A 25,110-nucleotide genomic window follows, 5' to 3' on the forward strand; every position below is an offset into this window, starting at 1 on the left:
CTCTTTGCCAGGAAGCTCAGAAGATTTGGAATAGGGCAATTCTTCACAACACCTTTCTGACAGCGGTTTACATTCAAGGAGAGAAAGACTGTCTGGCAGACAAATTAAATTGTCTTTTAAAGCCCCATGAATGGACACTCAATTTGTCACCTCTTCATCACATTTTTTCTCAGTGGGGGACTCCTCAAATAGATCTCTGTGCTAGTGCTGCCCGATTCAGGAAAAAAATTTTGAATCGATTTAGCCTATTGAATCGATTTTCCTGCCCAATTGGGTGTTTTTTTCAAACATCCTGGTGGGTTTATTTTATAGCCTCTTCACTCCTTTTGCCTTCTCCTAACCACACTGGCCCTGTGGTGTATACAAAAACAAAACAAAAAAAGTCTTTTCCTCTCTCTGTTAAATCCTAGCTCACATTTATGGTCTAAAACCAGCTCTGGCAGGATACACATTTCAAATCTGACATATTGTAATCACAAAACAGAAAATAAAATTATTTTTTCTACCTTTTGTTGTTTGGTCATTATTCAAATCTTGTTGGTCCCATGCTCTGGTTGTCTTCTGATAACTTGCTTGCCAGGGTCTTATTCTTTCTTCTTTCTCTGTGCTAACCATCCATCTGCCATCTCTATCCTCCCCTTCCGTTTCCCTTCCCTCCCACGGAGGTCTGGCATCTTTTCTTTTTTTGTCTCCATCCACAGATCCACCTTTTCTCAACTACCCTTCATCCAGCATCTCTCTCTCCTTCCCCACCACTCCAGGGTCTCCCTCCTCTGAAAGTCTGTCCCCCCCTGAAGGCCTGCACCTCCACCTGAAGGCCTGCATCCCACCCCTGAAGGCCTCTGCCTGTCCCCCCTGAAGGCCTGTGCCACCATCCCTGAAGGCCTGTCCCCCCCTTAAAGGCTTGCACCCTTCCCCCAAAGGCCTGTCCCCCCTGAAGGCCTCCATCCCACCCCTGAGGGCCTGCCTGTCCCCCCTGAAGGCCTGTGCCACCATCCCTGAAGGCCTGTACCCCCCCTTGAAGGCCTGCTCCCCCCGAAGGCCTGCATCCCACCCCTGAAGGTCTGCCCCCCTGAAGGCCTGTACCACTCCCCTCCCGGAAAGCCTGCATGTTCCCCCTGGCCTCCCACGCATCATTTACCTAATATGAGCAGCCTGCAGAGAAGATCACAGTGCTAGCGATCTTTGCAAACTGCCATAGGTCTTTGGAGCTGTTTCCTCTGCCGCGATTCTGCCTCTGATGTCAGAGGAGGGGGGCGGGACTATGGCAGAGGAAACAGCTCTGAAGACCTATGGCAGTTTGCAAAGATTGCTAGCACTGTGATCTTCTCTGCAGGCTGCTCATATTAGGTAAATGGTGCGCGGGAGGCCAGGGGCAAGCTGGACACCAGCAGGAGGCCAGAGGGGAAGCCAGACACCAGCACTTCTGACTGATCCACCCCCCTCGTCCTCTACAGCAGGCGCGGCAGCAGCCGGCCAGCAAGAGAAGTGCTTCCGCTCCTGCTTTAGGAGGTGAGGGGGGAGGGTCAGTTACTGTATTGGGAAGCCAATTTTTTTTTGTTTTAAACCGATTCAAATTGATTTACTCAAAGTGAATCGGGCAACCGATTTGAATTGTGAATCGGGCAGCACTACTCTTTGCATCTCCCCAAAACAACAAACTGCCTCAGTTCTGCTCCAGGATCTCTCCCTCTCATTATTGTCTGGATTCTTTCTCCAGATGGGATGGCCACTTTGGCCAGGCAGTTTTATAAAATTTATTCTCCTAAATTGCTAACAATCCCACCATCCCATTCTGGTTAACTTGGAGGTCACCCTTATGTTGAGAATATGCTGCTTGCTTTTCCTGGGATATTACTTACCATAATAGGTGTTATCCAGGGACAGCAGGCAGATATTCACACAACCCACCTACCTCCCCTGGTTGGCTTCTTAGCGAGTTATATGAGTCAAGGAGACACTGTGGAGACGCGCGCCCTACGTTGGGTGGGAAGGCACGTGCGTATGCGCGGTGCAGCAGTCACGAACTTTCTAAAAGTTCTTCAAGCAAGTCTGCTTGTGAGGCTGTCCTCATCGAGGCTCAGTGGATGACGTCACCCATATGTTGAGAATATCTGCCTGCTGTCCCTGGATAACACCTGTTACAGTAAGTAACTGCTTTTTCTGTATTTTATTGAACTTTGGGACTGAGAAACACTCATTGGTTTTAAGAGTCACCTAGTCAAATACTTTCCTGTGGTTCTTGATATTCTGTAACAAAGTTGGTATTAAGTTGAAAGGTATGACATGTTTATTTGAGGTATGAATATTATTACTAACTATAATGGTGTTATCAATGTAAAAAACACATGAAAATGGTAAATTAGCTGTGCTATTCATTTTTATTTAAATTTAATTTACATTGTTAATCCTCCTTTTACAAAACCATAGAGTGTTGTTTAGTGCCAGCCGTGACGGTAACAGCTCTGACACTCATAGGAATGCTATGAGTGTCAGAGCTGTTACCATTGCAGCCAGTGCTTAAAACTGTGCTACAGTTTTGTAAAAAGGGGGTTAAACATCTGATAACAATTGTTGAACATATTCAGTTGTTATGGTTTATTTTTAGTTACAACAAATAAAAACAAATATTTAACCTCTCTGTTGGTGTGAATTGAATGGGAAACCTGCAGTAACATCTAACCGTGATTATAACATCTCATATTTAATTGTAACAGTTAAATTGTAATGTAATTATTATGTTCTTATGACCAATTCTTATGTTCTTATGACTTCGTTTAAGGAATGGAAAAGGTAAAAAACGGACGAAAACTGGAAAAAGCACAAATAGCATCAAAGCAGGTGCCATAAGGTGATAAGAGGGGCCAAAATAGACTACGGGGAAAAAATAGCCAAGGAGGCTAAAAACTTCAAGCTGTTCTTTCGATATATTAAGGGGAAAAAACCCACGAAGGAAGCAGTGGGGTCATTGGATGACCATGGAATATAGGGAGTGCTAAAGGAGGACAAAGCCATCACCGACAAACTGAACACATTTTTTGCGTTTGTGTTTACCGAAGAGGATATATACAACATACCAGAAGCTGACAGGCTATACGCGGGAAAGAAAGTCGGGAAACTGACAGGATTGATGGTCAGTCTAGAAGAGGTATGCAGGCAGATTGATAGGCTTAAAAATGATAAATCCCCGGGACCGGATGGCATCCATCTGAGGGTAATCAAGGAACTGAAAGGGACTATAGCTGAACTGCTTCAACTAATAGCCAATCTGTTGATCAAATCAGGAAGGATTCTGGAAGACTGGAAGGTGGCTAATGTTACGTCGATCTTCAAGAAAGATTCGAGGGGTGACCCGGGAAACCACAGACTGGCGAGTCTGACCTTGGTACCTGGAAAGATGGTAGACCGTATCATTGAGTACCTTGACAGATACAATCTGATGAGGACCAGCCAGCACGGCTTCTGCAAGGAAAGATCTTGCTTGACGAACTTGCTGCACTTCTTCGAGGGAGTAAACAGGCGGATAGACAAGAGCAACCTGGCTGAAATTGTATATCTGGATTTTCAGAAAGCGTTCGACAAGGTCCTGCTTCAATGACTACTTTGAAAAATTGCAAGCCATGGAATCGAGGGTGAAACATTCACGTGGATTAAAAACTTGCTGGCGGAAAGGAAACAGAGTGGGGGGTAAATGGAAAAGTGTCACGAGTGGAGTGCCGCAGGGTTTGGTGCTTGGATCCATGCTCTTCAACATATTTATAAACGACCTGGAAATTGGTATGATGAGTGAGGTAATTAAATTTGCAGACGATACAAAGTTATTCAGAGTAGTGAAGACCGCAGGAGGATTGCGAAGACCTGCAATGTGACATAAATACGTTTGAGAAATGGGCCGCGACATGGCAAATGAAGTTTAACGTGGATAAGTATAAGGTGATGCATGTCGGTAACAAAAATCTTATACATGAATACATGATGTCTGGGGCGGTACTTGGAGAGACCCCCCAAGAAAGAGACTTGGGAGAACTGGTCGACAAGTCGATGAAGCTGTCTGTGTAATGTGCAGTGGCGGCGAAAAAGGTGAACAGAATGCTAGGAATGATTAAGAAGGGGATCATAAACAGATTGGAGAAGGTTATTATGCCACTATACCGGGCCATAGTACGCCCCCACCTGGAATACTGCATCCAGCACTGGTCACCATACATGAAGAAGGACATGGTACTACTCGAAAGTGTCCAGAGTTGAGAGACTAAAATGATTAAGGGGCTGGAGGAGTTGCTGTACAGTGAGAGATTAGAGAAACTGGGCCTCTTCTCCCTTGAAAAGAGGAGACTGAGAGGGGACATGATCAAAACATTCAAGATAATGAAGGGAATAGACTTAGTAGATAAGACAGGTTGTTCACCCTCTCCAAGGTAGAGAGAACAAGAGGGCACTCTCTAAAGTTAAAAGGGGATAGATTCCTTACAAACGTAAAGAAGTTCTTCTTCACCCAGAGAGTGTTAGAAAACTGGAATGCTCTTCTGGAGTCTGTTATGGGGGTAAACACCCTCCAGGGATTCAAGACAGATTTAAGCAAGTTCCTGCTGAACCGGAACGTACGCAGGCAAGGCTAGACTCAGTTAGGGCACTGGTCTTTGACCTAAGGGCCGCTGCGTGAGCAGACTGCTGAGCACGATGGACTGCTGGGCACGGTCTGACCCAGCAGCGGCAATTCTTATGTTCTTATGTTCTTAATTGCATCACATCACCACTATGGGGTTATACAAAAGGAAGCTTTACAATTACCAAGGCCCAGATTAACTAAAGATATCGATTCAATCGCTGGTGGCCGATTTTGAAACATCGATTGATTCACTATTTTTTTTGCATGCAAATTCCCTGACTCAATCGCTCAGTGAGTGATTGAGTCAGGGCAGAGTCCTGACAATAATGACAGGAGAAGCAACCTCTTGTCACTGCTGTCAGGGCTACTGTTGCCCGCCTGCCGAACTTATGGCAGGAGGGATGCCCAGTTCCTCTTGCCATCAGCGTCATTGGCTCCCTCCTTCCCCGCCCGCCTGCGACCAGACGAATACCTGTGCTTAAAAATATGGCAGGATGGATGCCCACTCCCTCCTGCCATTGGCCCCTCTCCTTCTCCCCCCCCCAAACAAATGGCAGGAGGGATACCCACTCCCTCTTGCAATTGGCCACTCTCCTTCCTCCCCCAAACAAATGGCAGGAGGGATGCCCACTCTCTCCTGCCATTGGCCCCTCTCCTTTCCCCCCCAAACAAATGGCAGGAGGGATGCTCACTCCCTCCTGCCACCGGATAGCGGATACCCACTCCCCCTCCTCATATCTTTAAAAGTTGGGAGCAGGAGGGGTGTTCAGTTCCTCTTGCTCCTTTGGCCTCCTGCGATGCAATATAAACCTTAGGCCCCCGCCCCGGTGCATCATGTAAAGCAGGTTTAGCAACGATCGCTGACTTTACTGAATCGGGGCCCAAGACCCTACCAAAGAGAAATCATCAAAGAAGATTGTACATGTGTTCCATTATTTCATCTTAAGCACTGCTGATGTTAAAGGTTTTACTGAGTGAAGAGATATAGAGGACACTGTTCTCATTGAAGAGTAATCAAAAAGGAATTGTGGACTTTGTATATTTTGTATATAATTAGTGCTGCCTCTGGAAAAGTACTGTCCCATCTGCACTGACTTTATGAAGTTTCAAGTAAAGAAAAGTGGCTCAGAGAAAATACAGTGGAATGGGCTTTATCATTTCTGCTTTCCTGGTGGTACCCAGGGCCGGTTTTAGATATTGTGGGGCCCAGTGCAGAAATTAAAAAGGGGAGTCACCTCCCCCTCTCATGATCTTCCCATCATTACCACCTTACTACTTTAGTTTAATGTTTTATAGTATTGGGGGGAGGAGGGGAGGCAACACCTACGTCAACAGGAAAGGTCATTTTTGAACACATTAGGAAAGGACCCTTCTACTGTTTCTCTCAAAAATGTAGTTACTCTAATTGAAAGCTATCACCTTGGTTTCCATTTTTTAATTTAGATTTAAATTTATGATATACTGTGTAAAATGTCAGGTTTTAAAATTTACACCTGCTATTTTTATATTTTCTACAGCACAGGAGGACATAAGTCACTGTTTCTCTTTCTGTGGTGTTGCATTGTGTGCAGTGTCTGGTTCCTTTTAATTTTCATCTACAAATGTCATATTTTTACCTATTAACCTTTAGAGCAGAATAACACAACTATGACACTATCATATGACACTGTGTTATTTGGTACTTCCATGAGAGCCAAGAATCAAATCTCTTCTAATAATAAACTTTTGCTCATCATGACAGGGGCTGCCATACAGCAAATTATGAAAAATAGGAAAAAATTGGGATCGGCTGAATTATAATTTTTGGTAGAATTCTTTATGCCAAATCTTTAAAATGGAACGGGTAATAGCCATACAGCAGGGGCATTTTAAGAAATTTAGGGAGAAATGTTTGGGAGCCATTAACAAAATATTGTACAGAATGAATATTATTTTTTTCCTTTGTTCATACACATCCAGGGTGGGGAGGGGGGGAGGGAATATTTTATGATTTCTTATGCTTAAGAACAATTGTTGGGTATAAGGAAGGGTAATATTTGATGTGAGTTAGAATTTGATGATATATTAAGTGATGTTAAATAGAAAATGATTGTATCTTATGTTACACTTGTTGAAAATTTAAAAAATGAATAAAGATTTTAAAAAAAGATACTAATTTATTCTAAATTAAAATTATTTTTTCTACCTGTGTGGTCTGGCCATTTATTTTTTTCTGTTCATGTTAATTTCAGTCTCCAGTTTCTGCCTTCCTCTGAATTGCCAGGGTTTCCTGGCCTTTTGACATTATCTCTTCAGTTGTCTTCTTCACTTCCTCAATTACATCCATCTCTAGCACTGATCTTTTCCTTTCAGTTTCTTCCATTTATTTTTCTGCCTCTCTGTCTAGATTTCATTACTACTACTCAGTCTTCAATTTCCCTCTTTTTACTACATCTACCTAAAGGTCTCCATATTTTTCACTCACCCTGGACCTCCCTTTCCTCGTATTTCTCAGAATTTCTCTAACTCTGTCCTCTCCTCCTTCCATCCTCTATCTTCTTATTCCATCCAGCATCTCCTTCCTTCCTCTCTCTCTCCTCCTTTCAACCAGTGTTCCCCTTCCATCCACTGTTTCCTCTCTCTCTCTTCTCTTCCATTCAGTGTCAATTCTTTTCCATCCCATGTCTCCCTTTACCTTTTCCATCCAGAATCTCCTTTCCCCGTCCCTTTTCTCTACTGCAGCCATCCAGGATCTGTCTCTCCTTCTCTTACATCCCCACAATCCATCTTCTCTATTTCTTCCCCATCTACTATTTCTCCCCCATTTCATGCCCTTTTGTCTTTTATCCCCAGTATTACCCTGACTGTCTCCTCCCCCTTACATTTAGCATTAGCTATCTCTCTCCCAATACTCCTATTCCACTCTGTTTCCTTTCCCCTGGCATCTCCAGCAGGGCTCACCCAAGTGGGCTGGCATTTGGCATAAGCTCAATGCATATGTATGAGACCAATTCACATCTCATGCATGTGCATTAAATCCAGTGGTGTACCTAGTATATATGCTAGCCAGGGCTGATCATTTTCTAACAACCCCCTCCTCTCTATATAAAAAAAAGTTATTTTTAGTAATAATCCACCTAGGAACAGGCAGCATCTTAAACACTGCCGTGAGCACTAAAACACCAATATACCCATTGTAAAACTAAACAAGCCAGATCCTGCACAGTCAATGCTAACAGAAAACCATGTCCTTCTCATACACACAGAACACAGATACACCCTCACCCAATATGGAATAAGTAATCACAAACTAGAAATATAAATATGTAGACAAAAGTTAAACTGAACCGCCAAGAAACCAGACTCTACACACAATTCAACACCACAGAAACAGTGACACATGTCCCCTAATACTGTGCAAAATATAAAGAAAGCAGATGTAAATTTGAAAAAACAGATAAATAACAATCACCACTTTACAAATTAACAAACAGAAATAAAACAAATAATGAGAAATAAGAAAATACCATTTTATTGGACTAATCTATTTTTCAATTAGCTTTCAGAGGCCAAATTTTCTTTCTTCAGGACAGTGTAATATACTGCTGTTATGGTATCCTATCCTGACCTGAGGAAAGGGGCTTAGTCTAAAAAAAATTGCCTTATTTTCATTTCCTATTTATAAACTTTTATTAATACAGTTACAATACTACTTGATTCTACATAAAGCAACAAAAAAATCTTTCTACCTTTTGTCGTTTCTGCTTTAATCATCTTCTCTTTGCTCTCTTCTTTCTATACAGCATCTGTCCTCTCTCCCTTCCATGCAACATCTGCCCTCTCTCTCTCTGCCCCTTCCATCCAGCCTCTGTCCTCTCTCTCTACCCCTTCCATCCACTGTCTGCCCTCTCTGCCCTTTCCATCCAGTGTCCGCCTTCTCTCTTTCATACGGCATCTTCCCTCTTTTATGTCTCTTCAGTAAACTGTATATCCTGTGCCTTTTCTCTCTTTTGTACATGATTCATTTCAGCTTCACTCCCTCTCAATTGTTCTGCCTCCACCTCTTTCCCTATGCTCTGACATCTCTCTTCTCCTTTCCTTCCTTCCTCTCTACTCCACCCCATAGTCTGGCATTTCTATTTCATTTCTTTCCCTCCCCCCATGCCCTAGCATCTCCTCTCCTTCCTTTGGTCTGGCATCTGTCTCCCTTCCCTCCCCCATGCCTTGGCATCTCTCTGCTCTCCTTTCCTTCCATCTCTCCCTCCTCCTCCATTATCTGGAATCTCTTTTCCTTCCTTTCTCTCCCTCCCTCCTTCTGGTCTGGCATCTCTCTCTCCCCTCCATGGTCTGGTATCTCCTTTCCTTCCTTCCTTCCTTTCCATCCCTCCCTCCCATGGTCTTGGCATCTCTCTTTCGTCTCCCTTCCCTGTCTTCCTTCTCCCTCCTTCCCTCTCTCTCCCCATTTGGGTGCAGCAACATTTCTCTCCCCCTCCCCTCTCCCTCTCTCTCTGCCTGCCTCACACATACACCATTGGCAGCGCAGCCTTCACAACTCGCTGCTCTTGCTGGCTTTGGGCCTTCCTCCCTGCTGGACCCAGCAGTGAGAAAGGCCCAATGCCAGCAGAGCAGCGAATTCTGAATGTTGCCACCACCAGAAGCTGTCATTACGGGAGTGACTGGGCTGATCCTAACATGTCTGCCTGCCTGCCCTGGAGTTGAAAGGGCACTCAGCGAGCCACCCACGGTAAGGAGTCCCTTTAGAAACATAGAAAGATGACGGCAGAAAAGGGCCACAGCCCATCAAGTCTGCCCACTCTATTGACCCACCCCATTAAGTCTGAGTGCTAGTGACCTGGTTTCTTAACTCGACCCTCGAAGGGATCCCACGTGGGTGTCCCATTTTTTCTTAAAGTCGAGCACGCTGGTGGCCTTGATCACCTGCACTGGTAGTTTGTTCCAGTGATCTACCACCCTTTCTGTGAAGAAATACTTCCTGGTGTCACCACTAAATTTCCCTCCTCTGAGTTTGAGCGGGTGCCCCCTTGTGACCGAGGGTCCCTTGGGAAAGAATATATCGTTTTCCACCTCGTCATGACCTGTGACGTACTTAAACGTCTCAATCATGTCACCCCTTTCCCTGTGCTCCTCTAGGGTATAGAGCTGCAGTTTGCCCAGTCTTTCTTCGTATGAGAGACCCTTGAGTCCGGCAACCATCCTAGTGGCCATCCGCTGGACCGACTCAGCTCGAAGCACATCTTTCTGGTAATGTGGCCTCCAGAATTGCACACAGTATTCCAGATGAGGTCTCACCATGGTTCTGTAGAGTGGCATTATGACTTCAGGTTTGCGGCTGACGAAGCTTCTATTGATACATCCCATCATTTGTCTTGCCTTAGATGAGGCCTTCTCTACTTGTTTGGCAGCCTTCATGTCTGCACTGATGATTACCCCCAAGTCCCGTTCCTCTGAAGTCCTAGCTAGTGTTTCTCCATTCAAGGAGTATGTTCTGTATGGAATTCTGCTGCCGAGATGCATGACTTTACATTTTTTTGCGTTGAAGCCCAGCTGCCATGTCGAGGACCAGTTTTCCAACTTGATCAGATCCTGCGTCATACTGTCCTTGAGGTTGCTTTCACTTACTATGTTACACAGTTTGGTGTCATCGGCGAACATTGCTACTTTACCCTGAAGCCCCCGGGTCAAGTCAGTTATGAATATGTTGAAAAGGGATGGTCCCAGGACTGAGCCCTGCGGTACTCAGCTAGTCACCTCCGATGTCTCAGAGAGGGTGCCGTTGACCACCACCCTCTGAAGTCTACCACTCAGCCAATCATTGACCCATGCAGTTAGTTTCTCACCCAACCCCATCGATTTCATCTTGTTTAATAGTCTACGGTGTGGGACACTGTCGAAAGCTTTACTGAAATCCAAGTACACTATGTCCAGAGACTCTCCTGAGTCTAGCTTTCCTGTCACCCAATCAAAGAAGCTTATAAGATTGGATTGGCATGACCTGCCTTTGGTGAATCCATGTTGACAGGGATCCCTTAGATTCCCCTCATCCAATATCGTGTCTAATTTACCTTTAAGTAAAGTTTCCATAATTTTACACACTATTGATGTGAGACTCACTGGTCTGTAGTTCGCAGCCTCTGCTCTGCAACCCTTTTTATGCAGAGGAACGACGTTTGCTGTTTTCCAGTCCAGGGGTACTCTCCCTGTACTTAGGGAGAGATTGAAGAGCATAGCTAACGGTTTTGCCAGAACATCGCATAGCTCTCTGAGCACTCTTGGGTGCAAATTGTCCGGTCCCATGGCTTTGTTCACCTTGTGTCTTGACAGTTCTCTGTAAACATCAGCTGGTGTGAACTCAAAATTTTGAAATGGGTCTTCCATGCTTTGCTTTGCTTCCAGCCGTGGCCCGTGCCCTGGTGCCTCGCAGGTAAAGACTGAACAGAAGTAATCGTTCAGTAGTTTGGCTTTTTCAGAATCTGTTTCCACATAATTCCCGTCTGGCGTTCTAAGGCGTACTATCCCATTTGTATTCTTTTTCCTGTCACTAATGTACTTGAAGAAGGATTTGTCCCCTTTCTTGATGTTCTTCGCTAGAGTTTCTTCCATTCGAAGTTTGGCCTCCCTGACTGTTGTTTTGACCGCTGCAGACTTTGTCCTGTATTCAATGTTTGCTTCTTTTTCCCCCGCACGTTTGTACGAGAGAAATGCTCTTTTCTTCTCCTTGACAAGGTACGAAACCTCATCAGTGAACCATTGGGGTTTCTTTTTCCTTTGTTGTTTAGTTACCGATTTTATGTAGCGGATAGTTGCCTCATGAAGGGTTGATTTCAAGGTTGACCACATAACCTCCACATTGTCCGTTACTTCTTGAACCTGAAGTGTCTGATGGACGAAGTCTCCCATGCATGCAAAGTCAGTGCCCCGGAAGTTGAGTACCCTTGTTTTTGTTTGTGATCTAGGAACCATACCATGTTATGGTCACTGGTGGCTAGCGGTTCTCCCACCGAGATCTCTGAGACGCTTTCCCCGTTCGTAAGTACCAGGTCCAGGATGGCCTGGGCTCTAGTGGGCTCTAGTACCAATTGTTTGAGCCGTACTCCCTTCATGGACATTAATATCCTCCTGCTATCACCAGTTGTCGCTGAGAGTGTGTTCCAGTCTACATCAGGCATGTTGAAGTCTCCCATCAGAACAACATCCCCCCTTAAGGTGATATTCTCAATATCTTCAATTAATTCAGCGTCCATGTGCTCCGATTGTCTTGGAGGTCTGTACACCACACCAAGGTACAGGCATTTTTCTCCGCCTCTGGCCAGATTTACCAGATGGATTCCCCAGTATACTTGACATCCGTGATCCTGGTTGTCTTGATGTTTTCTTTGATGTAAAGTGCTACCTTTGGTCCCATCTGCCTACCCCTCTAATTCTTTTCTTCCTCCTGGGCCCCCGACTGCCTGGTGAGGTGATGTAAGCTTCCCTCCCCTCGACTCCCTCGCTGCTGCAGCCTGTAAGTGAATTGAACCCATGCTGCAGGGCTCTTAACACTGTGCATGCCGGTTTTCCTCCTCATGATGTAACTTCCTGTTTCAGAGGAGAAAGGTAGCTGGGTTCAATTCGCTTACAGGCTGTGGTGGCGAGGGAGTTGAAGGGAGGGAAGCTTACATCCCCTCACCTGGCAGTCAGGGGCCCCCTGTAGCTGTGGGGCCCAGGGCAACTGCCCTGTTTGCTCCCCCTAACACCGGCACTGGTGGTACCTCTAATCCTAGCCATGCCCCTAAATAAATATTATTGTGGACCGGGCAATACTCATGCTCAAAGAGTCCCAACTAGGCAACAGCCTATGTGAAATACCTGAATTGGGCCTGGACTACACTGATATTCCAACCCACTTGTGGCCTTTGAGGATATTAGTGAGTGCCATGCATAGCTGTTTCCCTTGCCTTTCCTCATTTTGAACTTATCAGGAAGCCACTGTGCACTACTTTCAGGTTTTTCCAATCATACTCACACTCGGGAACTGCTTTGACCTCCTACAGCTCACTGAGGACATTTGTTCTACTGATATTTGTTGAACAATCACTCAAAGTTACTTCAGAAGGAGCGCTATGTTCAATCAGCAATCAGATTTCTTTGCCTTCCAGGCTGGTAACAGCCGCGACAGGGTAGGTGATTTAGAATTAAATAAAGTTAGGAAGCTCATTGGGGTAATTTATTTAAAACAATAATAGTTTATGTGGTAACTTTTCATTCAGTTGAACAAATAGTATTAAACAAGGTTTATTTATTGTATATTTTAACCCACAGTGACCCCTCCTGAGGAAGAGAGAATGAAACTCGAGTCGGGGGGCCAGCGTTTTTTAACATGGCTATAATTCCTGCACTGCATCACATTTAAGCACTGGCACTTTACTTTTTCCTCTGGTTATTGACGATATTTATCATCAGCCACCTGCAAGTCAAGATAAGTAAATTCATAATTTCTAACATCTAATACTGACAATTTAGAGCAGGTGGATTTGGGACGGTAAAGGCAATGATGGTCCCAGTTATAACCACAGTTTGGTGTTACCACTAAATACATGGTTATAGGGTTTGAGCACTTTACAAATACATTGTTATTAGTTTAAAAGAAACAAATTTAGAGCTGCGATTTAAAGAAATTGAGATTCAATCAGCATTCAGACCAGGACTAGCCAGTTGAGAAATGAGTCCAGCTCCAGCCACTGAGCTGCATCCCCTGCCCCTTTTCTAGCTTCAGAATCTTCTGAGCACAGTATGGCACAGTGCTCCTTACCTGTAACCAAGGTCGCACCATTTCTTCATTTGGAATCTCTGCATGTTCTTCAACTGAGTGCAACAGGCGGCCTGGGTATAGCATGGAGGAGTGACTGTGTGGTGGATGATAACGTAGTTCCGTTGTGGAATAAATGAGGCATGACACCTTCCAGGGAGAGCGCCCCATTCTGCCTTGGAAATAATCCTAGGACATGCTGTGAGAGGGAGAAAAAGCTGAGTTAGATAAGTCTGCTGCTGCTACTGCTGCTGTCTCACTTCTTTACCCCTTAATATCTTCCATGACATGGTCTCAAAGAGGGAAAGGTGCTTTCCTAGCACCCTCTCAGTGATGGATGAGGAAAAGGCAGCTGCATCCCTAGTTCTTCCCAATCAATTTCTCTCTTTTGGCTCTATGCTTTATATTTGAATTTTTTTTCCTGCATGCCTTGTCATTTTGTCTTCACTAGACTGTTATCATACGGTATGTGTCTGTATAATACTTTACATAAGCATTAATTCATATAAGACCTCCACCAGAGTTAGTTCCTTTTTAGAAACCAGCCACCTGAATGCTAATTTGATCCTCAGATGCACCACTCCACGTTCAAACTATTTCATTATGTTAAGCTTGATGTGCAAAATCTTCCCTCGATCAATTTATATTTTTTTATTCAGTCTTTTAATGATAGTTTTAAATACTAACATAATAACTTAATATGTATATAATTTATTTCTTAATCATAAAGACTTAGCTTTAGTTTTGTGGTCATTGTTAGGGACTGCTTTCGCTGACATGTTTTGCGACAAACGCTTTTTCAAGGCTGGGTCCCTGTATGGAAACACAGCTGCGTTAGCAGGGCACACATAGCCAAATATAAAAAGTTTCATGCATAAAAACAGTTAAATAAATTCATGTGCATAGTCTACAAGTTTTATCCTACCGAGTAGTGAAACGCCATCAATCTCAACCAGAATTTTGAGTAAGTAAAGATGGCGGGGGTTTGGTAAACTCCCCTTTTCATACCTCACGTTAAGAATCAGCTGAGAGTGATGTGCTAAACCTGCTGACCTCATCCCTCAAATTTACTTGCCGATCCACAGAGGAAAAAGCTTTTTAAACTATCAATGCCTCACTGGAAAGAAAAAGATCTCACTATCTTTAAATATATATTCTCCCCATTTTAAATTAATTATTTTAATTATTTATCCCTCCTATGGTTAGATCAGAGAACCCCATTCTAATTCTTCATTTAATCCATGGGGAGCTACCGTATTCAATCGGTATAGATTCACCGCTGTTCTCTAAAATTCAATACTTCTTCCATGTTGGCAGTTCTTCAAAGCCTTCATAAAATTGGACTATATGCCAATGTGTCTTAATCAATGATATTAACTGTTTAGCTGCTTCAGAGTATGGGAGAACACAAGTCATTCAATCACATTCTTCTTGTATTATGTGTTCTTTTAAAAGCAAATCTCTCTGTGCAAATTTAGATTTTGTATATGCTTATTTTATTGCTTTCTTCGGGTATCCACGATTCAAAAACCGTTGTTCCAAATCATTCGCTGCCAGCTGAAACTTCTCCATTGAAGAGCATATTCTTCTTGCTCTTAGAGATTGACTGATCGGGAGGTTAAACTTCAGTTTATAAGGGTGGTAGCTTAAAAAATGAAGAAATGTGTTTCGAGCAACCGGTTTTCTATATGTCAGTCATTATTTGGATGCCTTATTTTTTAATATGTATATCCAAAAAGTCAATAGACCGTAGCCCCCCCTTTATCAGCCTTAGAAATGATCAACTCCTTAGTTTTTCCTAGTTGTTGAATCGCTTAATATTGAGTCAAAGTTAAATTATATCCTATCTTAGATTTATTGCATTTTTCTTCAACGGAAGCAAATTTAGATAGGATCAGATTTTTAAACATCATCAAAACCGAGTCCATCGGGCCCAGAGGGCTCTATCTCGATGGCTTTTTATAGACAGAATGCGCTTCCAGAGGGCGTGATAGGACAGAGTACAGTACTGGGGTTCAAGAAAGGACTAGATAATTTCCTGACGGAAAAGGGGATAGAAGGGTATAGATAGAGGATTACTATACAGGTCATGGACCTGATGGGCCGCCACGTGAGCAGACTGCTGGGCATGATGGACCTCTGGTCTGACCCAGAAGAGGCATTGCTTATGTTTTTATGTTCACCTTGTGACCAGGCGGACACGAGGCCTGCCAAGGTCCCAGTTAGGTCAGGGGTAAAAGTAAAGGGGAAAACCCGGAGGGCAAATTCCAAGGTCTTTCCGGATCAGGATTCTGATATTTTCTCCTTTGACCACCAGAGGGAGCCTGATTTGCTGAGATTGAGCTAGGGGAGCTGTACCCAAGCAACCACCGGGGGAGCCCAAGAACCTCCAGGTACACTGCTGACTCAGCCAGAGTAGGGCGGGGCCCTAGGGTATGTAAGCCAGCAGTGGAGATCAGACAGGCAGACCGGCTAGGGAGGAAGTTCAGGCCTTGCCTCCCTGAGGAACCCCTGGGCCAAGAGGGAGCAATAGACCCATTCCCATGGAGTTAACAGAAGCTAGACAAACTGAGGACTTGCCTTCATTGGAGGTGGAACCCATGGACTGTCAAGAAAGTGTTGCAGAGTATGATACCAACTTTCCTGAGCCCATGCAGGTGGACCTAATTACTAGCTGCAAACAGTGAGTGTGAATTTTTGACTGCTTGCCTGTTTGAACTATTTTGATTGTTTTTGGAAAGCTAGGAGTGTCATTTGGGGAGAGGTTTTGTGGTCACCCTGGGTGGGAGTTTTGAAAGCCAGTCCTGAGGCTTTACTTTACAAAACCTGTGACATTCTCCTTACGTGGCAGTAGTATAAAGTTGCCAGAGGCTTTATTTAGATTTAAGCACTGTGAATTGCTGGAACCAGTGCACTGAACTGTATTTTGGTAGATAGCACAACCTGCTTGGGAGTAGGCTTGTGCTGGCTCTGAGGAGAGCTGAATCCTTAGCTGCCATTGTGACTTTAATTTTGGTACTGCTTTATTTTTCCTGCCTTTTGTATTTTGCTTTGCTGGTGTTTTGCCTACTAACATTTGATGAACCTTTATGTTTGGAGCAGTAAAGCTGAGCTATGTTTCCATACACCTTGTTTGTGTGACTTTGATTTTTGGAATTCCTGATTGAGTCCAGTCCAGTCCTACAGGGTGACTCCATCCCGGGTCACACGCTGGTGTAATACATCTAAGTAACCTGTTGGAGCGCTGTGGTGTCCCGCTCGGGCCACAGTGGGGTTACAACCTATATCCTCTTTATTAAAAAATACCCGAATTTGCAGTTTTCTCAAAAATTTATGGAACACTATTTTTAACCTTAAAAAAATCTGGTTTTTGTTTCAGGACAAATCCTAGGCCTTGTACTCTTGTTAAATGAACACTAGATAAATTTATAATAAAGGATTCTACTTGTCCCTGCTGGTAGGCTGGAGTCTCACCCGGCCTCTGGATGTTGTCCGACCTCATCCTCTGGTGCGGCCCCTCTGTACACTTTGTTTGTCCCCTGACAATTTTGAAGAGGTAGCTTTTCCTGACTTATCACTTGTGACATCTGATTTATCTGAAAGCACTCCAAATGCCACTTTCTTCTGCATCGGGGCCACTTTTTGTTTTTTAATATTCCATGAATATACTTTATCTATTTGGTAATCTCGTTCATCACGTTTTAATTTTTTAATTTTGGTCTGTTTTATAGATTCACAGAATTGAAGGAGTGTCTCTTCTAATTCATCACATTTCTTATCAAATTCATCTTTATCTATTTTTTCTTGCATCTCCACTTCCATTGCTGAATTCTTTAATTTTACCTCTTTCTCAATATCAGTTGTTATTTCTACTAGCAGGATCATAAGATCTCTTGAACATCTATTTAATATAGCTGTCCATTTTTCTTGGAAAATCTTATCCATCGTTGTCAACCTAGACTCTTTCAATATTCGTAATCCATGCAGGATCATAGCTTTTTTGAGGTACTGAACTAAAGTACTCCTGTGAAGCTCGACACGTATTTGTCATTTATAAGATAACTCCAATTCCAAGCAGGAGGACTGAGAGGGGGTATCATCTAATTCAGGGATCTCAAAGTCCCTCCTTGAGGGCCGCAATCCAGTAGGTTTTCAGGATTTCCCCAATGAATATACATTGAAAGCAGTGCAGGCACATAGATCTCATGCATATTCATTGGGGAAATCATGAAAACCCGACTGGACTGCGGCCCTCGAGGAGGGACTTTGAGACCCCTGATCTAATTCATCTAGTAAAGCAGGTCTAGTCAGTATATTCCTAAATTGTTCCTCTGTATATCCAATTAATTGTGTATCTTCTTGTGCCACAGAAGAAATATTGAATTTTAGAGAACAGCGGTGGATCTACCGATTGAATACGGTAGCTCCCCATGGATTAAATGAAGAATTAGAATGGGGGTTCTCTGATCTAACCATAGGAGGGATAAATAATTATAATAATTAATTTAAAATAAGAGAGACTATATTTAAAGAAGAGTGAGTTCTTTTTCTTTCCAGTGAGGCATTGATAGTTTAAAAAGCTTTTTCCTCTGTGGATTAGCAAGTAAATTTGAGGGATGACGTCAGCACGTTTAGCACGTCACTCTCAGCTGATTCTTAACGTGAGGTATGAAAAGGGGAGTTTACCAAACCCCCGCCATCTTTACTTACTCAAAATTGTGGTCAAGATTGATGGCGTTTCACTACTAGGTAGGATAAAACTTGTAGACTATGCATATGAATTTATTTAACTGTTTTTATGCATGAAACATTTTATATTTGGCTATGTGTACCCTGTTAATGCAGCTGAATTTCCGTACAGAGACCCAGCCTTGAAAATGCAGTCCCTAACAATGACCACAAAACTAAAGCTAGGCCTTTATGATTAAGAAATAAATTATATATATGTTAAGTTATTATGTTAGTATTTAAAACTGTTATTAAAAGATTGAATAAAAAATATAAATTATAAATTGATCAAGAGAAGATTTTGCACATCATGCTTAACGTAATGAAATAGTTTGAACGTGGCGTGGTGCATCTGAGGATCAAATTAGCATTCAGGTGGCTGGTTTCTAAAAAGGAACGAGCTCTGGTGGAGGTGTATAATACTTGAAACATCTGATAGCAATAATCAAGTAATAATAAAAATACAATTCCATTACATATATACTATAATAAAACCCTAAGTGCACATGCACACTCTTACCTGCATGGTTCCGTTTTCCATGATCCGGCAGGCAAGAGTGCACATGCGCGCTTTGACTCCACCTCTCACTCACTGCAAGGAAGAAGTTCGGGGTCTTGCCTCCCCTGCCGCATCCCTACCCGCTGCACCCGAACCCCCGTTGAGCCTCCCATCCACCCCTCCCACCGTGAAACAACCACAAACCTCCCAGAAACAGTAGCGTCCCCAGCACTTTAAAGACGCTGCTTCACGACCTTCTACTGCTGATTTCTTCTGCTGCGTCTCTGTCTCTAATGATGTCATCAGGGATGCAGCAGAGGAAATTAGCATTAGAAGGCCGCGAAGCAGCGTCTTTAAAGTGCTGGGGATGCTGCTGGTGCCGGGAGGTTTGTAGGTTGCCTCGTGGTAGGAGGGGCGGATGGGAGGGTCTGTGGGGTCGGCTGCATGGCGGCGGTAGTGGTGGAGGGGGGGAGATGGAAATAGGCTGATCACCGGTTCTACTGCACAGGGGGGATGGGAGGGAGGTAGGGAAAGAAAAATGCCAGGTTCTACTGTACAGGGGGAATGGGGGGGTACAAATTGAAAGATGCTGCTAATTGGTTCTACTGCACAGGGGGATGGGAGGGAGGCAGGCAGGCAGGTTAGCTTTGGGGGTGGGGGTGGGTCAAAGTCTGGAAGGTAGTGAGGGGGGACATAGGAAGGATGCACTGGGGGCACTAAGGACATAGGAGACACTGAGGGCACTAAGGACACAGGACAGAGGCACTGGGGGCACTAAGGACATTTGAAGGAGGCACTGTGGGACACTATGGACATAGGAAGGGGGCCACGGAGAGACAGGCAGGCATGGCACAACAGAGAAATACAGGCAGCCAGGGGGCCAGGGAGACAGAGACAGAAAGAAAGATAGACAGACAGGGGGCCAGGGAGAGATACAGACAGAAAGAATGACAAACAGACAGCGTCCAAGGTGAGAGAGACAAAGAAAAAAAAACCCAGACAGACATCTACTCTAGCTCCCGTTAATGTAACAGGCTAAACCACTAGTTTTTTTGAAATAAAAGCTAGAGATGTGCACAGAATTCAGTTTAAAAGAATGCACAAGCCAAGTAAGAGCGTCACCAGTGGGGTGCTGCAGGGCCCGGTGCTTGGACCTGTGCTCTTCAACATCTTTATAAATGATCTGGACATAGGTACGACAAGTGAAGTGATTAAATTTGCGGACGATACGAAGTTATTCAGAGTAGTGAAGACATAAGGGGATTGCGAAGATCTGCAACGTGACATAATCAGGCTCGAGGAATAGGCATCGACATGGCAGATGAGGTTCAATGTAGATAAATGTAAAGTGATGCATGTCGGTAACAAAAATCTCATGCACGAATACAGGATGTCTGGGCCGTACTTGGAGAGACCTCCCAGGAAAGAGACTTGGGAGTTCTGATCGACAAGTCGATGAAGCCGTCTGCATAATGTGTGGCGAAAAGGGCGAACAGAATGCTAGGAATGATTAAAAAGGGGATCACAAACAGATCAGAGAGGGTTATCATGCCGCTGTACCAGGCCATGGTGCGCCCTCACCTGGAGTACTGCATCTAGCACTGGTCGCTGTACATGAAGAAGGACGTGGCACTACTTGAAAGAGTCCAGAAAAGAGCGACTAAGATGGTTAAGGGGCTGGTGGAGTTGTCGTACAGCGAAAGATTAGAGAAACTGGGCCTCTTCTCCCTCGAGCAGAGGAGATTGAGAGGGGACATGATCAAAACATTTGAGGTACTGAAGGGAATAGACTTAGTAGATAAGGACAGGTTGTTCACCCTCTCCAAGGTAGGGAGAACGAGAGGGCACTCTCTAAAATTGAAAGGGGATAGATTCTGTTCAAACGTAAGGAAGTTCTTCTTCACTCAGAGAGTGGTAGAAAACTGGAATGTTCTTCCGGAGTCTGTCATAGGGGAAAACACCCTCCAGGGATTCAAGACAAAGTTAGACAAGTTCCTGCAGAACCGGAACGTACGCAGGTAGGGCTAGTCTCAGTTAGGGCGCTTGTCTTTGACCAAGGCTGCTGTGTGAGCGGACTGCTGGGCCACTCATCTGACCCAACAGCGGCAATTCTTATGTCCTTATGAAAGATTCTGAGTTTTTTTTTTTTCCAGCCTGAGAACAGTGTACAGAGAAACAGAACTGCAGTTGGATTGAGAAGGGGAAGGGAGCATTTTGAAGTAGAGAGATGTAATCTGTCTTTTTCTGGTTAATAGTTTTCTGGGAGCTGGCTACGTCTATCCATATAGCTCAGGGGGTCAGTGTCCCAGAACCCTGAATGCACTGGTAAAGGGAGAATTTCTATTTGTCATATTTACCTTCTTTTTACCTAATATAAGGTTGCCAGATTTCCTGTATGAAAAAAGAGGACACCTAGTCCTTCCCTGTTCTGCCACTCAACCCTGCCCTATCCTACTTCCAGTTCCACCCCACTTTGCCTCCACATCAATCTCACTGAGCTTGGGACCACATCTGCGCATGCACGTATGTCGGGGCGATGACATCATGTACATGTGCAAATAATCGCCTCAATGTCCGTGGAGACGCCCTCCAGACACGGCCCTGAGGTTAGGGACTTCCTAAATCTGGACAAACTGCATGGTTTTAGAAATCCCTCTGGGCACCCGGACAGTCTTCTAAAAAGAGGACATATCTGGGTTTTCACAGATGTCTGATAACCTTAACCTGATACTGTTTTTCTGGCCTGTCTCCTATGCACATAACTAGCCATAAGGTACCATAGGAGGCCAGTGGTTACACAAATGGTGTCCAAACAGGGACCTATCCCAAACAGCTTACCTTAATTTTGGTTTATTTTGCTGCACTATACTCTAATCACTTTGGATCTTACTGGTTCCCCTGGAACAGCAGAGCAGGGGTTTTTATTCCCGTTACTTCCTAGTTCCGAAGAAGACGGGTGATATGCGACCAATTTTGGACAGAGCACTCAACAAATTTCTTGTTAGAGAAAAATTTTGGATGCTGTCTCTGGTATCCTTGTATCCCCTTCTAGATCAGAATGATTTGTTACGCTCTCTGGATCTCAAAGAGGCTTATACTCACATTCCCATTCATACAGCCTCTCAAGTTCCTCAGATTTCGGGTGGGAAATCATCATTTTCAGTACAGAGTGCTACCCTTCAGCCCGGCATCATCTCCCAGAGTCTTCACCAAGTGCCTAGTGATGGTAGCAGCAGCTCTGTGCAACCATGATCTTTAGGTTTTTCCATACCTGGACAATTGGTTCATCAAAGATTCAACATCTCAGGGGGTTATTGTAGTGACCCTATGGACTACTTGGTACCTCCAAAGCTTGGGGTTCGAAATCAACTTCCCAAAATCCAAACTACCATCCTCTCAGACTCTACAGTTCATTGGAGCTGTACTGGATACTGTGCAACAACATCAGAATGCCCTCATTCAATTTTGTCACAAAGTGTCATCCCTCACTTCACTTTCAGCGAGGCACATGATGGTCCTAGTCACATGGCCTCTACAGTTCACGTGACTCCTTTTGCCAGACTTCACCTACGAATTCCCCAGTGGACCCTGGCATCTCAGTGGGTGTATACTTTCGACCCACTCTCTCAGCACATTACATTGACTTCTTCGTTGAGACAGTCTCTCCACTGGTGGATGCTCTCTTCCAATCTCTCCAGGGGTTTACTCTTTCATACGCCCCCTCATCAGAAGGGTCCTCACGACAGGTTCCTCGACCTATGCTTGGGGGGCTCATCTCGACGGTCTCCGTACTCAAAGCCATTGGTCCAGCACAGATCGTCAGTGTCACATGACTCAATGCTCTCACAGCATTTTCTTCACGATCAAGTAGTCCTTATTCTGACAAACAATCAAGTCGCCATGTAGTACATCAACAAGCAGGGAGGCACAGGATATCTCCCTCTCTGCCAGGAAGCTTAAAAGGTGTGGAATTGGGCAATCCTTCACAACACCTTTCTAAAAGTGGTCTTTATTCAAGGAGCGAAAAACTGTCTGGTGGACAAATTGAACTGTTTTCTGCAACCTCACGAATGGACACTCAATTCCTCGCCTCTCCATCACATTTTTTCCTCAGTGGGGGACTCCTCAGATAGATCTCTTTGCGTCTCCCCACAATAACAAACTGCCTCAGTTCTGCTCCAGAATATACTCTCCTCATCGCCTCGAGGCAAATGCTTTTCTTCTGGAATGAATGAATTAGTTTCTGTATACTTTTCCTCCATTTCCTCTCATTCTCAAGACACTTGTCAAACTCAAACACGACCATGCCACCATGATTCTGATAGCTCCTCGGTGGCCCAGACAACCGTGGTTCTCCCTTCTACTTCAACTCAGCAGCAGGGAGCCTCTACTTCTACCAGTTTTTCCGTCTCTACTTACACAGAGTCAGGGGTCCTTGTTTCATCCCAACCTTCAGTCTCTACACCTGACAGTTTGGTACCTCTCAACCTAACTTCCACTCTACAGTTTTCCCAATCTGTTAAGAACATTTTGGAGGCTCTTAGGAAGCCTACCACTATGCAATGTTACAAGCAGAAATGGACTAGATTTTCTTCTTGGTGCACCATTCATCACAAGGAGCTTCAGTCTACCTCCTTGTCTTCAGTTTTGGACTACCTCTTACATTTATATCAATCAGGACTCAAATCCACACCCATTCGAGTCCATCTCAGTGCAATTGCTGCTTTCCATCAGCCTATAGAAGGGAAACCCCTCTCTGCTCATCCCATGATTTCCAGATTTATGAAAGGACTTTTCAATGTCAAGTCACCTCTCAAAGCGCCTTCAGTGGTTTGAGATCTCAATGTTGTCCTTGCTCAACTGATGGAGCCTCCTTTTGAACCAATGGCTTCGGCTCATCTGAAATATCTCACTTGGAAAGCAGTTTTTCTCATTGCTCTCATGTCTGCATGCAGTCAGTGAACTACAAGCTTTAGTAGTGGACCTACCTTTCACAGTCTTCCATCATGACAAGGTGGTCCTCTGTACTCATCCTAAATTCTTACCTAAAGTGGTTTCAGAATTTCATCTCAACCAATTGATTGTACTTCCAAAGCCTCATTCTCATCCTGGAGAAACAGGTCTTCATACTCTGGACTGTAAGCGTGCTTTGGCTTTCTACTTGCAACGCCCTAAGCCACACAGATCTGCTCCTCAAATTTTTGTATCCTTTGATCCAAACAAGTTGGGACATCCAGTTTCCAAGCGCACCATCTCTAACAGGTTAGCTGCTTGCATCTCTTTCTGCTATGCTCAGGCTGGACTGCATCTACAGGGTTGAGTCACAGCCCATAAAGTCAGAGCCATGGCAGCATCAGTAGCTTTCCATAGATCTACTCCTATTGAAGAAAGCTGCCACTTGGTCCTCGGTTCATACTTTCAGCTTTCATTATTGTCTTTTTCCAGATGGGATGGCCCTTTCGGCCAGGCAGTTTTACAAAATTTATTCTCCTAAGTTGCCAACACTCCCACCATCCCATTCTGGTTAGCTTGGAGGTCACCCACATTTGAGAATATGCTGCCTGCTTGTCCTGGGATAAATCACAGTTACTTACCGTAACAGGTGTTATCCAGGGACAGCAGGCAGATATTCTCACAACCTACCCACCTCCCCAGGTTGGCTTCTTAGCTAGCTATCTGAACTGAGGAGATGCGCGCCCTTACCTCGGGCGGGAAGGCACTTGCGCATGTGCGGTGCGGCAGTCATGAACTTTCTAAAAGTTTTACAAGCAAGTCTACTTGCGAGGCTGTCCGCATCAGGGCTCCATTCATGACATCACCCACATGTGAGAATATCTGCCTGCTGTTCCTGGATAACACCTGTTGCGATAAGTAACTGTGCTTTTGGCACATAAAGTATGCCCTCTCATACCCACGCTGGCGCTGTGGTGTAAACAAAATAAACAAACAAGACTCTTGTCTCTTAAGTCCTAGCTCACACTTGCTGTGTAACACCAGCTCTGGCAGGATACACATTTCAAATCTGACGTATTGTAATCACAAAACAGAAAATAAATATTTTTTCTACCTTTTGTTGTCTGGTCATTATACAAATCATGTTGGTCCCAGGCTCTGGTTTCTGTTTGTCTTCTGATAACTCGCTTGCCAGGGTCTCCTGCCCATTTTGACGTTTTCTTCTTTCTCTGTGCTCACCATCCATCTTCCATCTCTGTCCTCCCCTTCCCTTCCCCCGGAGGTCTGGCATCTTTCCTTTTTTTAGTCTCCATCCCCGCAGTTCAGCATTTCTCTAATGACCACTCTCCCCGCGATTCTCTAGCTACCCCCCTGCAATGTTCCTCTCCTCCATGGGATACGATAAGGCAGTACATTTAGGGCCAGATTAAAGGGTAGGCCCAGTAAGCCTCAGGCTTGAAAATGTCAAGGGGCCCTGGTTGTGTGATGCTTTGGGGCCTTTGTTAGAGGAGGACAAACAGAGCAGCTGTTCTATGC

The 25,110-nt window shown here is 44.4% G+C and overlaps 1 protein-coding gene across 1 annotated transcript in view; it reads right to left on the bottom strand.

Moving 5' to 3' along the window:
• LOC117366161 (peptidoglycan-recognition protein SC2-like) overlaps positions 1 to 25,110 on the bottom strand; it is a 129,376-nt gene that overhangs the window by 62,837 nt on the left and 41,429 nt on the right. Inside the window, exon 3 of the mRNA XM_033957332.1 lies at positions 13,398 to 13,593. Coding sequence (XP_033813223.1) covers positions 13,398 to 13,593 — 196 coding nt within the window. The remainder of the gene's footprint in view (positions 1 to 13,397; positions 13,594 to 25,110) is intronic.

This window comes from Geotrypetes seraphini, chromosome 8 (genome assembly GCF_902459505.1).
Source record: "Geotrypetes seraphini chromosome 8, aGeoSer1.1, whole genome shotgun sequence".
Lineage (NCBI taxonomy): Eukaryota > Metazoa > Chordata > Amphibia > Gymnophiona > Dermophiidae > Geotrypetes > Geotrypetes seraphini.